Raw genomic sequence first — 15,886 nt, 5'->3', positions numbered from 1 at the left:
GCTAATACTGTGGAGTGAATGGGATTTTTTTTTGTGACATTTTGGTGGTGAAATGTACTAATTTTTTTACTTTGCACTTGTGATAAAGTAATATTTTTTTCCTGTCATCAACGGCATACTGGTGATAAACACAATCAGCCGATGGCGATGCATGCTCGCGGCTGGCACTCACGATTTCTTCCATGTCCAGAGCGACAAAGATGACCGTGTAATCGAGGTCGCATCGATGCGCCGTCAGCACCCGTGCCGCTTCGAGCAAGGCGGCGATGCCGGACCCGTTGTCGTTGACACCTGCGGCTCGTCAGTGTTTCGTTGACATCAGGAAAGATGCACGCTTAGCCAGAAGTAAACCACTATCAAATATTTAAACAGGGAGCGTCGAGTGCATGCGTAAGATCTGTCTTTGCTCTCGATGACCGCCTGGCGTGACCGTACAAGAACGTGAACGATAGTCAACAAAATAAGAAGTGGAATTTACGTTAAGCAAGTTTTCATGGTAATTTTCTTTTAGTTTTAGCTTTCTTCAAGAATATGCGGTCTATTACCGCACAGTCTTCCCGTCCGTCGCGTGTGCGCCGACAGACAGACCGAAATAAAAGCCGACTTTCCAAAGGCTGTACAACCTGATAGGAATAAAAATAATAATAATAAAAAAAACGCGCGACCGACCTATTGCTTAGAGTTATTTCACTTGGCCAAGGTAGTTACAATAAAAAGCGAGACACTCGCTCTGAAGTGCAGAGTCTCTGGAGAGTAAGAAAAAAAACACGCAATTTATTATGCTAAACCAAAACTTTTTTCTCCTAACATTAATCCCGGTCTGGAATTTAGTTGCATCGTAATTTGCACAGTTGCATTACACAGAACGATGCTTATTGTTCAGAGCGTTTTTATATGGAAACTCAGAATATCTGCAATAAGGAAAGACAGCACGATCAGCGAAAATTTCACCGATAATTTTCTACTTGAGCATTATGGCAACATAAGTCGCACCTTTCGTTTTCTTAAATGTGTCGTAGTGTGCTCCCAAAACGATGAGGTGGTCGTCAGGCGTTCTTCTGTGCTTCCCAGAGAGGACGCCTATGATGTTCACGCCCGATGTTGGCTGGCTGTGGTCCATCTGCGATATGGCGCGAAAAGTTTAGTTCAACCGTGTCGCGCAGTAATTATGCACTGAGTGTGTGCACAGAACGCCCCCGTAAGAGTTGTTATAAAAGCAGGGCAGCCACACATACAATGACAACATCCTGGAACCGCTAAGGACTTAGGCGGTGCGATGACGAAAGTGCATACTTCTAGCATATTTTCTGGCGCAGTTATACTGCCTAAAATTTCAGCTGTTATAATGACGTCTTCTCTCGTTTCTTTTGCCAGTCCGCGTTAATTAAATCAAAAACGCAAGCCTAACACGCTCTGAATAAAGTCTAAAATGCACCTTATTTATTTCCCTTCCTTTTCGGCCGCGACCGGCTCCGCTGAGCCAGCCGTAACAGCTGAGGATGAACTTCCACAAGAACTTGGCTGGCCTGGAAATACGAACAGTACAGCCCAAAAGTTTAGGGAGCTTTCAACAAATCAAGCAGGCATAGTTACCAACTCCCTGTAAAGCTCTCCGCTGAAGTTTTGGTACCGGGTCTCCAGTCCATAGTCGAGGAACTCATTGAATATTCGAAACCTGGCCCTTTCCTTCAGGTTGGGTTCGAGATCGTTTCTCATGTCACTCAAAAAGCCTTCCAAGTGACCCCTGAGGATATCGGCGCTTGATTTTAAGGTCTCGGTCCCTGAGTCTCGCTCTAGGTCTGTGGTCGGAGGCTCCTCAGCTGGTTCGGCATCGCCAGCCCCTCGCAGTCTACCGTAGGGATAGCCGTCAAAGAAAGGTTTCTGGTCGGCGGCCTCGGGACTATTCTGTGACTCAGCGGGATGCAGCGAGGCGAAGTACTCCTCGTCGGTCAGGACCACGGTGGTCCTGAAGGCTTGCGATGGCCTGCGTCCAGAGCGGCCTTCCGGCAGTCTCCACTGCCGAGATCGCGGCCACGCATGGTCCGGAGAATGCACGATGGGGCTGGCGACAGACCTCTTGGGCATCTTCAGGAGGTGTGTAAGGCCGGTGGGCACCGCACATCCGTAGATACTCCCTGCGAAGAAGAAATAAAAGAGAAGAAGCACTTCATCTTCCTTCGCGTCATGTGATGGAGGTAGGCAGCAATGCGATTTTCTTGTGCAAAAGAGAAAGAATACGTGACCGTCTTATGTCAATTATCAAAATACTCCATTCCTTGTACATGTGTGCGTTTGTATCCGCTATGCACCCTGGCCAATCCCCGCCGTAGGTATATGCCATTAAGCTTGAGGACATCATCATCATCATCATCATCATTCCTTTCGCAGTCACACCAACCTTCTGCGGAGGGACCGATAAGAGTCTGAAAAATAATCACATTTTTTTTCTGGGAGATTGAAACTTTCCGTGTCTTTTTCACATTGAGAGCATTGCGGCTGCGCACAGTTTGGTTCCTCGATGCCTCGTGTACGGGGCTTTATTTCTCGTTGCATCACGTCATGTTCCATGTTATTTAGTTGAACACACTGCAAAACAGTAAGTGTAAACCTTTACACGGCTAGGCACTCTATCAAGCCTGAACAGCCAAATTTCTTTCCCCCTTACAGAAAGCGATAAAGTTAAGTTTATGCTTGCAATCCGCTCAAAATGTCGTTGACATGCCAGTATATAATTATTGCCACATAGAATTACGTGATCTACAATTAAAGACTGTGCATGCCGGTAATTATGTATGCGTTGAGTAAGAGTCACGAGGACACACGAAGAAAGGCAGATATCATCCCCTCGCATCTTAATGACGGGTGACCTTAACCGCACCGCTGTCCAAACGCGCGTACTATGTTGACATCGCACGGACTAAGCAGCCGCCGGAAACGGCGTCATTGTTCTTGCGCCGTCTTCATTCGCAACCGCGTGGCTTCACGCTTGGTTTGCCCCTTACAGCCTGTGACTTCGCTGCCAAGTAGAAGCATGGAGAGGAGCGTACTTTCAAAATAACTTTAGGGCTTTTCACCCGTGTGCTCATTTCTGAGTCTTTTGCAGGCTCTATGTACAGGGATGCTCTTCGATATTTATAGTTGTACTTCCCTTTCTTCCGTGTAGAATGCTTGTTTCAGCCTACCCCAGGAGGAGTGCACATACATGTCGTTTGAAAAGATGACACTTTTCAGACCATATTTCCAAAGACAGTTATCGAGTTAGGAGCATTCCTTTTCGATTAGGTGTCTGTTAAAACCTTAACCTCTGGGTAATATCCTAAGTCTCGGCACTGTTTTGAGCTCATACGTTGCCCAGTGGCACTACTCGAGACCAGAACGCCGACTGTGCTTAGCAGCCGCAAGAGCAGTACATATCTGCATCCAACAACGCCAGAACATGCGGTGTGTATGCGTATTGCGTATGTAGGTCCCGTAGACAGCCGGCGCTTCTTGCCAAAAGGGCCCACTGTTAAGACGCTGTCCAACGCGTACGAGGGTGGTCTTTCCGAGCGGCCACGGAGAGGAGGAAGGCTCTCCGTGTCCGGCCGCTCACGAAAGAACACGCCCTCGCCCTCCGTGTCCAGCCGTGTCCGGCAGGAGCGACTGTCCTGCGCCAGGGTGGCCGTTGTCACGCTGCAACAAGTGCAGGGGACGCGGAACCGCGAATGATCCCCTCCCTCCTTTATTGCCGCCGTCGGGCCTTTCGAAGGAGGACCTGAAAAGGCGCCTCGGCCTAGATTCGAATCACTTCCATCGCAGCGTGAAGACGTGCTCGAGCTGGGAGGCGGTACGGACGCAACCTTGGCCACGAACGTTAATTGTAATTCGGCGGGCGTTATCTCGCCCCTGGCGCGCTGCAAAGCCGCTCGTCCGTGCACAGAGGCAGGCTGGGCGGGGGCCCCCCCTCTTTAGGCGTTCGTTTTGTCCTCGCCGAGCCTCGAACCGGGCGCGCGTGCTGAGACGGACCCAGCCTGGCCCGGCTTGACCGCTGAAAGGAGCGCATCCGAAAGCACCACAAAGGAAGCGTGTCACGATATCGAGCTCGCGCGTACGTGCCTCCGGCCAAGGTTACGTCACAGTGAGGCTGTTTATGTAAAGCTCAGCTGGAAGCCGCAAAGAAAACATATGCGGTCTGTGCTGCTGCCCCAGCGTTGCTTTTTTAAGGCCTCCCCTGGCTTATATTTTTGGACTTTTGATGGTGGCGTGGCCTGAAGTCGTTCTTACTGCATTGGTTTGGTTTTTCGCGTCATTTGCGAGATATTTATATTTACGAGCCAGGCTTTAAAGTACTGAAGAATTATGTTTGGGAACAGCGAATTTGCGATTGATGTGGGTGATTTCACGTGGCGCAACTGCAATATTTTCCTCCGGCAGGTTAACGCAGTACACAGGATAACGCCGTTGAACGGTGACAATGCATTGTCAGGTAGTTTGAGGCACTCCCCCAGGAGCTTCTTGGGAAAGGGTGAACATATTATCAAACCCCAGTGTTCGACGTTCGGCGTAATCCGACCTCACAGCTGAAGCAAACATCGCATCAGCCGACCCTATAGCGACTGCATGCAGTTATCGTTGCCTAGATGGCTTTTCAGGGTGTGATGGTCAGTGCTCCTACGCGTTATTCCTCTAGTGCGTAGCGCGACATCGATTCGTAACTAGCCGATGAATATGCACTTACATGGATTCTTAACGTAAAAACATGAATCATGCTAACTGTTCACTCCAGCTGAAAGTATGCATTATATGCGGAGTTCGCGTTTCACTACTGCTCGGTAGTACAAGCAGTCCAGCCAGCGAAAAGCACTGAAACAGCTCTTCTGATCCACTACTTGGAGCTTACCGTAGCAAAAAGAGAACTTTCAATTACCTTGACAAGAACAGTTATCCGACAGAAACAGTTAATTACATGACAGAAACTTTACCTGCAGTTTCCGGACTCGACCTCACGTAAAGACAGCTTGATGATATAGCGGAGGCGTGGCAATATCAAAAACTCTCTCGTGAGTGCGAGGTGAGATTTTTCAAGCTGTATCACCCAAACCATCTGGTCGCACTGAAAAGGCGTGGGGCACAGACTGACAACTTGCTTACGAATCAGGACAGCATGCTGCGTTTTTTCTGGGGTCCCTGCTGCCGCACTACGTTTCAAACTACTTCCCTCGCTCTGCCCCCCCCCCCCCCCCCCCCTTTATTTTCTAGTTACTCTTCCTACTCGAATCTCTTCTCACCTTTTTTTATGAGTGGCGAAATATGTGAACAGCAAAAAATTCAAGCAATATACGTTCACTGGCATAAATCGTTGCCTGCCTTTTGCTGCGCGTGTTAAGTTTTATTCTTTCTTTATTTTTTACAACGCTTGTCTTCACAATGAACATCGGCATTATCACGGCGCAGTCTATGGCTTCCAGCGAAGCAGGGCGGTGTTAGTAAAGAAAGCGCAGTGGGAGCGTCGAGGCAGCGCAACAAAAGTGAGGCAGAGTGCACTACACAGATCTGAAATTTGCAAGCACTGCGACTCGAGAGACAGCTAAGCAAGCTGTACGCATGAAATTCAAATACAGCCACTATAGCAATCATATAATAAGCCGAAAGCGTCGTCCTATTACTCTAGCCTCGGATGTTAAAAGTGAGGCATTCCCACTTACAATGCGCCCGTACTCGCAACACGAGTGCCACAAACGGCACATCCTTACATCGTCATGTTCCTCGGACTGAGAAATGGGTCAGAGAATACGTTGGAATACATTTAGGACGGCATATCAAAGGGCGACGGAACGGCATTGAGATGGAATGGCCGGCCGTGCATACCTTGCAGCTCTGCTCGCCGCTAACTTGCCGCTCGACAGCCGCGACGCATGCTGCAGCTGCGGTAGAGGTCTTGGGGCGCAGGTTCAGTTCAGGTTTGGTTTGGTTTGTTTGGTTTGGTTTGGTTTATGGGGTTTAACGTCCCAAAGCGACTAAGGCTATGAGAGACGCCGTAGTGAAGGGCTCCGGAAATTTCTACCACCTGGGCTTCTTTAACGTGCCCTGACATCGCACAGTACACGGGCCTCTAAAATTTCTCCTCCAAAGAAATTCAAGCCGCCGCGGCCGGGATCGAACCCGCGTCTTTTGGGTCAGCAGCCGAGCACCATAACCACTGAGCCACCGCGGCGGCGCAGGTTCAGTTCAGAACCACTGCAGCCTCAGGTTCAGTTCAGAACCACTGCAGCCGTATTTCAATGGTAAAGTGGCGAAATGTACCAGTGAAACTGGAAAAACTCTAAACTGACTCAAAGTGTCGGCAATAGGCGTCATGCACTGATTATCCATCTATAGAAAGCGCTGCGCCTGGAATAAATTCAGATTTTGTTTAGAGTTACTCATAAAACGAGCATGACAGTCATACCCAGGAATTCTGGACAAGCACATTTTTCAACGGGAAGTTGTTTATGAATGCAGTTTCTTCACATACCGTAAGATTCCACTGTAACAATCAATATATCCGCAGATCTCCCCTCGGAACGCTTGCAGCTTTTGCTATTAACGTTTTTGCTATCGTCAAAAACGTTCCCGATTGGTTTTCTACGGCAGCCTTAACTACTCGATGCGAGCGATGAACGAACGTTAAAAGAAATATTTTGATACGCATCGGAAGCATAGACAATTATCTTCAATATTTCCGTAACAGTATATCGCAACATTTCACAGTGGCCTCGCAATTCAAATTGATGTCCAAGAACTTGGAATCCTGGACTTGAGAGGGAAAAAAATTGTGCGAGAGTTTGCGCTTTGAGAGCGTATACACGGCGCGTTCATCTCCGGCTCGCCTCCGTGCGTGCGTGCGCCGAGCCTTTCGCTTCGATGACCACGTTAGAGTTTTCACGATTCCAGGAACGAGTAAAACTGCACTCCTCGGAACGCGATACGTCCAGGCTTTCAGCCCTGCTGTTCAAAATTTATTCTGGGGAATGATAAACCGCAATAATCGGATGAAGATAGTTCGCCAAGAACGGGTGAGGGGGGTAGGCATATCCAAATGGATTGGCAAGCTTTTTTTTTTTTTTTTTGTAGCGTGCCCTTTCTGTTCGTCGCATAAATCAAAAGCCAGTCTTTTGGAAATTTGCAGGCTGAAAAAAATAATGCCGATAAGTTCAGTCTCCATCCCCTGCTACCTAACTTCTTTCTGGAAGTGCACTGCGACTAAGCGTTATAGCTTTCGTGCAACATCGCGGGGGAGAGGATAAAGGTGATCACACAAAGCTTATCAAGGCAGGCGTGCTCCCCAGTATGGCAAGACCAACGTTCACGTGGCCAAAGCCCTACGACCATCTAACATTTAAGCTCATGGGAACCTTCACAGGCTCATGCTCTATCAGAGGTATGTTGATTAACTTTATTTATTCATTTTTGTTTGTTAATTAATTAATTAGCTAGTTGGTTAGTTAGTTAATTAATGCTGTCAGCTAATTCCAAGACAAGAGTTGCGGTTAGATGAAAACATAGCAAGAATACAAGTGAGAGAGACATTGCAGCTGTGCACACAATTTTCCACATGGTTAAACAGTGCAATGCATACCACTCAGAGTAAAAAGGCACAGTGTATCAAAATACAAACAAAAGTATATTTCACGTCAGTAAAAAATAGCAAGTTCAAGTTCACCTTATTCTGGCAACAACACAGTTGTCAGGTTAGAGAACATCACTGTATTACTCAAATATAACGCGTGGAGTAACGACAACCGACAAAGAAAAACCCAAAAGAGCAATACATGTGAAATAGCAAATATAATTCCAATAAATCACAAATATTCCGTAAGAGACTTTTCAAAAGTTTGTATATCAGAACATCCTACGACATCTTTTGGTAAGGTGTTCCACTTATCTATGCTTCGAACAAGAAATGAGTGTTTGAAAGAGTCTGTTCTAGAATTCAGCGGTGTTATGTGTTCCGAATGTTTTGTACGGTGGCAGCAGAATTCTGAAATGTGATCTTCTTAGATCGACCTTATAATCACCATTCAAAACACAGAAAAAGAATTGGAGCCTATTAAGTTGCATTTTACGTTTCACCGTCCTGAATCCAGCTCAACTTCTAAGCTCGGTCCACGGTTCAGTCACTGACTGATTGGATTCTTGCATGTGAAGCAGCCGTGGTGGCTCAGTGGTTATGGCGCTCGGCTGCAGACCCAATAGACGTGGGCTCGATACCGGCCGTGGCGGTCGAATTTCGATGGAGGCGAAATTCCAGAGGCCCGTGTACTGTGCGATGTCCGTGCACATTAAAGAACCCCAAGTGGTCGAAATTTCCAGAGACTTTCACTACGGCGTCCCTCATAGTCTGAGTCGCTTTGGGAGGTTAAAACCCCCATAAACCCTCTTGCATATGAGCTAAAAAGAAACCAGAGGGTTTTATTTTGTACCCGTTCACATTTCAGTATGTTTTTTTTTTAGTGTACGGCTGCCAAATATGACTTGCGTAAGTCATCATTAGAAGTACACTCATTTTGTAAGCCATTATTTTTACCTCCGGAGTGGCACCTTGGAATTTTCGTTGCAATAACTAAAGCTTATTGCAGATGTTGTCGACATGCACTTAACAGTTCAAGTCTCGTCTAAGATGCATTCCTAGGCATTTAAATTCCGCCTGCACCGTTCATGCTGTAGGAGAAAATTAATGGATTTGTTTCGCGTGTCATACACATGAAGAATGTTTTGAAGCGTTTATTTCCATTTGCTACTCGTCGCACCAGAGGCGAATTTTTTCAAGTGATCACTAAGAATCCGTTTGTTGGTAGTTAGAGGAGTTTATTTCAGCGTACAAAATGGTGCCGTCTGCATAATGCTGTTAAGATACTTGCGAGGAAAAACCTGAGCCCATATAGTTGCCTAATATATATGGAGAAAAGTAAAGGACTTATTACTGATCCTCGCGGTTCACCGGATCGGTTTGTTGATACTACAAACTGAGTTTATTGAAACAAATTGTACTCTGTGACAAATATCTTTCCACCCTTTTAGCTGAGTGTTAACGGACAACTTTACAACTTAGTGGTAATTCCAGAAACACCGTATTGCGCATGGATGTTGACCGGTTTGTTTGTGTGACAATTTCGCATTTATGCCATGATGCGCCGCATTTGGTACTCTCCTTGACGATTAACGCCTTCGAATGGTCCTTGCAGTGACCGGTTTAAATGAGGGCAGATCAGCGCCTGGGTTTTGGGCGCCCCGATTGCCAGCACTGACGCCGATGCTATGCACATATAAGTGCCCTTTCGAGCACTTATATGTGCATAGCAACGTTATATGTGCAGCAAAACGTTGCTGCCGCACACAACTCGCAATCTGTGCACAGCACCGTATCCTCCTGATCTCGTGCCACTTATCCCCCCTCCCTTTCCCGCTTCCTTTCGCCGCTTTCCGCCCACGAGCTTATTTTTTCGGGCATGCTATTCTCTGATGATGGTGGCAGGACAGAGTCACGGCTCAAGGATCACCCCGAGAACTTCTACAAAAGTCGATGCCTCAGCTGTACAAAACGACGGGAGAAGTGTGTGGCTCTGAGTGGCGGCTATGTGTTGCAAAAGACTGATAACCGCAAACTCCCATTCCTTCCAACGCCTTCAGGGGGAATATATTTAGTGAAAGACCCTAATATAAGCCAAGTCTTGATAGATGTTTCCACTCTGGCCATCTTTATCTTCTCTTCGAAGACACGTTTTTTTTTTTGCGTTGTAAATCTCTGCGTTATATTGTAATCTCTCTGAAGTTTCTACTCTCTGCATGCGCATTTTTGTGTGAAGCGTAATTGATGTGTGCTGCCACTCTCTCTCTACTGTATAAACGATCGTTTCTCTGTGAATGCTATGAGTCAGACTCTTTCTTTGCCACGCCACCTCCCTCCCGTGTCACTCGGTAGTTAAGTTGCGGCAGAAGTTGTCACGTTAAATCGTGGACACATCCCGTGCGTGGCCGGAACAGCTGCCAACCACGCACTTAAAGGGTATCGGCAACTGTGACGACAGTTGCGTACTATTCCAATGTCTCAACGTAACAATCTTTGTTTCTCCTACACCCTTTCTCTTCCCGCTCCTTTCTGGAGTAGGCACGCGTCGGTTCCTTCGGGACAGTTTCTAGCTTGTTTCGGTTCCATTTCCTATTTTCCTGTGTCCGCGTTCATGACTGCAAACCAAACAACGACAACAATAATAATAGTAGTAGTAGTATTAGCATCAGTAACAATAGTAGTAGTAATTCCCGAGCCCGGCGCTAGGATCAGTCGCCGCTAGGAAGTCCAGTCATCACACCAGCTCACCGCGTTTCTGATCACATTAATCACGACAGAGCCGTTTACCCACCATCCGCACATACTACTGCGCATCTTAATCGCTTTCCTGCCGACGCAGTTCACCACACTAATGAAGCTCACTTCAAGGCGTTCATTGAAAAAACAATAGACATGCTGTAACGACCCACTCCTCGCATAATATCCCAATAGGGCATTTGAGGTATGCCCTTGGCGCTGTGGCTCGACAAAATTTGGCTTTCTTGACTAGATACGTGCACTGGAAAGGTTGCTTTGCCTGCATGCTTTTCGAAAGCGCATGTATTTTGGCACGATATGGCCACATTTTGTCGAGCCACAGCGCCGAAGGTAATCGTGTTTTCTTAATTCTAAAAACTGATATGACTGTTACTAACGACCGGCTACAAATCTCTACAATCTCAACTTAGAACTAGGCGCCTAACTCTACTAGTTAAAAAGTTAATGATTCAAAATTAGTTAAACATCTTACTACTTAAGGCGGTTCACCGGTTTTCTGGTGTCCGCCAACACAGGTAATACTATGCTGAAAAAGCCATATATTTACCTCAAAAAACCTATTTTTTGAGAATTATTGAAAGTCTTCCCTGAAACATCGCCGAAGTCAGATCACCCAGTCGCCTGAAATGCCTGCCTCCATTTTTCTGGAGTTAACACTGGGTGACTGAGTCGCGTGGCAGCGCTACAATAAATTTGTGCCCGAGCGCACTCATGCCAAAAGCTTTTGCTGTCAAGTGTGCACTGATGGGTAAAAGGCGCTATAGGCGCTCGTGTTCGTCCCGCTCTGTTCACATCAAGGAGCTGGGTGAAAGCCGACAGCGTGTGGGGCGTCTCCTTTGCGCTCGAGGCGTTCACGCAAACGCCGCACGTGTACGGAGCACACTCGACGGCTCGCTCCACTTAGTTCGTGCGGGACTCGGGGGCGTACGGAGGCCCTGCATCGCGTGCTTGCGTGATCGGGGGTTATCTCGCGTGATCTTGGAACACCCACCTTGCTTACGTTTGTAAAATACTTCGCGCCGTATCATGTCTACTGTACAATATAAGATATTTCATGCCCTTATCGGCAAAGAAGATGATAGCGCACGCTTTAGGCTGCAGTGTATTGGATATGGAATAACAGTCCACGGGCACTGTGCTGCTCGCTGGAGCAACCGAATAAACGCTATAATGCAATCCCTCTTAAAGAGCATCTCTTATGATCTCAGCCTGAATGCTGACGCAGACCGTTTCAAAACACTTTCGATGCCGAATCTCAATGACCTTTTGATGCACACGGTCGTTTTAAAACTCTTTTGGTCAAGTGATTTCTTCTTTCCATACCTTTCCCGTTGCCCAAAAACCGTTTTGGAGTCCTCGTTGTTCCACAAGATACGGCACTAGAACCCGCGCTAATTATGTTCCAACTTTAATAAATTACCTCCAAGCACTTTTCATATGAAAACGAAATACAAGTTGAAAAGACTGCTGAGGCGTATCTGTTTGTAAATGCGTATTTGGCTTCCTTGGTTACATGCACTGGTTGTGTTTGTCCATGCTCAATCCCTTTGAACCAGGAAAGCCTGATTGGTGTACGATTACCTGTATCACAGTCATTTTGCTGGCACACATTTGCTCTGTTCTGTGCTACATTATGCTCATTGGAAGTTTCTCTTCATAGACATTGTATAATTTTAATTATCTTTATACTCGCGTTTCTCTGCTTTATATTTATGTCAATTACCGTGGTTTTGCTGCCTGCCAGGCACTGCCGATCAAGCCATCAATGACTTTGGCAGTCTTGAATATATGTACTGTTTTTTCATAGCAACAAAGTATCATTATTATTATCATTAACCTTTTTGCAGACAGCGGTTCCAAAGGAGGCGCGGGTAACCGCGCATGACGCCCTGTCAGCATGCTGAGCTGCGTACTGTCTTAGCCCTCTTGGACATAAGTGCGACTTCGAGCTCCCGCAGATACCCAACGGGTAAATACCGTCTCGCTTTTGTATCATCATTTAGACGCGCTGGTTAAGGTCAAGTTCGAAATTCCAGTGCTGTCTAGAACGTCCCGATGAGCTAAAAGCTAAGCTTTGGGCTCCCTTGGCAAGCTCTGCTGCCATGCTGAAACCTTTAGCCACAGGACATGCGCAATGCTCCCTGTCCATACCGGTCTGTGTTTTCGGCCTTCTTACAGAATCATGCACAGCTCAACTCAGATGACCGAGCATTGCAGTTACAACAGCTCCTCACAGTGACGTGTTTGTACAGTCCCAGCCGTTCCGAAATCAAAGACAAACAACCATCTTAGCCGTGTTCCCGCTATTACCACTTTTCTTTTCTTTTTTTTCCGATCCTGTCCGCTTTCTGTACCATGAATATTCTTTTAACGGGTTTACACTACAAGAAGGGCATATTTTACCTGGTAATTTAGCCTGGAAATGAGAGCGTTAATACTCCATCGAAGTTCGCTACCCAAATACTGTTAAAGCTGAAAAAGTTGTCATTCTATAAAAAACTGCCGTCAGCGCGAACTGCTTTATGAGCTACTTTAAGCGCTTAGAAATAACTTCGCTGTCTCTGACTTAAAATGCGCCATGCTTTAAACGATGTTCTATACCGTGCAGTCAAAGTCTAATTACTTCATATATTGCGCCATAACACCATGCTAACCATGCTTTCTTACGACGCATCAACAAATGACTGCCTTATATCCCTGCGGGAGAAGAGGCTCTATTACTTGGCTGTGGACTTTGTGAACAGCGATTCGCGCTTACGCTGAAGGCTCCCAGATGGCCCACCGACGGGCTCAGCTGTCTGCGGCCGCCCAAAGCGCATAAGACATTGGGAAAAAAGAAACATCCGCGTGGAGCGTACCCGACTGAGACGGAGCACACTTACAGCGCCACAGAACTCTATTGCTACCACAACTTGGACAGCGAGTCTTCACGAGAGTGCCTGTCGTTGCGACTCTGCCTTGTTTTGAAATGCATGCGAGACATGCAGTTCTAGAATGTAAGCGCACTCAGAGATGGACGATTACCTCTGGCAACGCCAGTGAAAACTTTGTTACAAAAGACCACACCACGCACCCTGATCTTCCGTTCAGAAATCGTGCAGCAATTTTGAAAGCAACATGCTCTTCGGCCTGTCGCACTCAATTTTACTGCGCCGAATAACTGCGAGAGAAAGGTATCGCGCGCACCCACCAAGGAACATCAAGCACGCGCTTTGTGCGTGCACCCTGAAAGTGTGTATCTTCCGTGACCTGAACGATCAGGTCCGTGTTTCTCACAGAGACCCGGCTGGAAATACAGGAAACGGTGAACGCGCAAGCGCCCTGTCAATGGGATTTTTCAACCTCGAGGCGTTCCGGCGACCCACTGCTTTGCAAGACCCGTTCGAACGAGGGGCGCCAAGAACGCGCTCGTGGTCTCGTCCCACTCGCTCGCGAAGAGAGGCCCCAAAGGGTAAGCAGCATGCGTCTCACCAGCGAGGCGCAGGAGCAGCAGCAGCGCCCAGCATCCCATCCTGCAGGGGGCGACGGAGTGCCGCGGGGGACCCGGCCACCCCGCGCATGGCATGCACACGAGCGGCGAGGAGGTCGCCGGCAGCCCTCTCCCGTGGTGCGACCGCCGCCCACCACATGCAACGCCGAGCATCAGGGGCAATGACGCAAACGAGACCGCTGCTCACGCAAAGAGAGCGCGGCAGCGCAAAGAGGAATCTTTCAGATGACCGCCGTGCAAAATGGGTGCGGATCATAATTGAAGCGGTATACAGTCGCCCGCAAAAGTCTACGAGATGCGTGTGCTCAGGAACAAATTAACTGCAGCGCTTCCTCGCGAACAAGTAGCCTGGTATTGACGCCAGCGGACAGAACATGCACATACCTTCATATACAGACGCTTCCGGCGACAACTTGCGTGGCTGCGCCAACAGAATTTTTCTGCCGCACATCTGCATCCCGTGTGTAAACCTTTGCTGCAAAATGTTCATGCACGAGCGGTGGATGATACGTAGACTTCCTGTCGACGTTTTTGAGAGAGAGAGCTAGAGAAAAAATATGTCTTCATTCCTCACCGTGTACGGCTTGCCAGGGCGCCAAACATTATGGCAGCACTCTTATTTTTGAGCACAGTGCTCCATACAGCTGTCACTTCGAAGAGCGGGCTGGCTCCGGTGTATAAGTGTATAGGCTCCTTGGCTAAATATGCCTTTTTAAAGCATGCTTGTTTTTGTACCGCTCTGTTTGCTACCATCCAAAATAGTTAAGCGCACATCTGCTCTAATGTCGCCGCTATTGCAGCGGTAAGTAAGCGACGATCCGTTCAGAAGTGAACGTGCGATAAGGTATTGTTTCGAGCTATGAGCCAGTGCATCCACAGTGCCCCGTTCGTGACCCTTAGGCAAGGTTGTGTAGTACTATGCCAACCTTTGAAGGTTGAAAGTTGAAGATTTATTTCCGCAACTAGGTGTTGCGAGGACAGCCAGGGGAAAAGCTGTATAGACAGCTTGAGAGGTCCTGGCTTCCTCTTACAGTGCAGCATTGACGGCGGCGGAGTACGACATCAAACTAAATGTAAGGATAAAAAATCACGTATGTTCGGTACAGAGAATGAGACATGTACGTTAGTATGCAGTGCCTTGTGCTTGTAAAGGAAAAAAAAAGCTGCATTAGATCAAAGAGGCTATAAAGGCAAAGACGGGGAGGAGAAAATAAGGAACAGCAAAATTGACAGGAGCGCTCAAAATGGTAATTGCAAGAAAAAAAAAACTTGAACATTTGGGGCAATTCTTTCAGAGAAGTATTGGATACATCAAGATTCTTGTGGCAGTACAACTGGTTCAGAAGTGTCGGTAAGGTATACTGAAACATTTGTTTACCATAGTTTGTGCTGCAATTATTAACATTCCAAGGCTCTGCTGCGCGGGTATGATACACAGTTCTGCTTTGCTCTAACCCAGCAAGTGTAAGTAAGGAGTCATCATTTTGCATTATTGCGAGTTTATATTTATAGCAGAGCCTAGAGTTATACAGGGATTTCATCTGTATAACGTTGTGTTTTTTGGAAAAGGCTCCCAGTGTGGAAGAAATAAGGCACTTTACATGCAATGCGTATAATACATTTTTGTAGGATAGTGAGTTATATTTTCAGCTGTGGTTGTTGCTGTTTCAGTTTCAGTGTTTCAGTTTCGCCCTCTCGTACATGATGGACACTATTTCTAGGTTATGTATACAGTTGGCCAAATCTTTAGCTAGCTATCGTGAGGGCCGCTTTTTCTGCGTTTCTGCGCTTCGCGAAGAAGCAAACTTGCAGAAAGCTTAATATTAAGCAAGGGCTTAGTGAGTCTGTGCTTAGATTTGATATTTTCGCTAGTTTACTCCGCCATAAGCTGCAGGAGTACCGAAAATGCGGCCGTCAAGCACTGCAGCTAAAGATATGGCCGACTGTAATCTTAAAATGGAACGAAAGGAATCGGTGAACGTCAACCGCTCAAAAAAAAGGGGGAGGGGGGCGTCTAGTGTTTGGGATGCACAGGTACCGTGGTAGGGGTC

The 15,886-nt window shown here is 47.2% G+C and overlaps 1 protein-coding gene across 1 annotated transcript in view; it reads right to left on the bottom strand.

The window, feature by feature from the left end:
* Positions 1-15,886, bottom strand: part of LOC149350231 (uncharacterized) — a 45,599-nt gene that overhangs the window by 22,218 nt on the left and 7,495 nt on the right. Inside the window, exons 3-6 of the mRNA XM_089575517.1 lie at positions 3,494-3,647; positions 1,594-2,135; positions 994-1,120; positions 173-291 (exon numbers count right to left, since the gene is read on the bottom strand). Of these exons, the coding sequence (XP_089431643.1) occupies positions 173-291; positions 994-1,120; positions 1,594-2,135; positions 3,494-3,647 (942 nt within the window). The remainder of the gene's footprint in view (positions 1-172; positions 292-993; positions 1,121-1,593; positions 2,136-3,493; positions 3,648-15,886) is intronic.

This window comes from Amblyomma mixtum, chromosome 3, assembly GCF_055824585.1.
Source record: "Amblyomma mixtum isolate Tamu chromosome 3, ASM5582458v1, whole genome shotgun sequence".
Classification (NCBI taxonomy): Eukaryota; Metazoa; Arthropoda; class Arachnida; order Ixodida; family Ixodidae; genus Amblyomma; species Amblyomma mixtum.
This window is presented reverse-complemented; position numbering and strand designations above follow the sequence as displayed.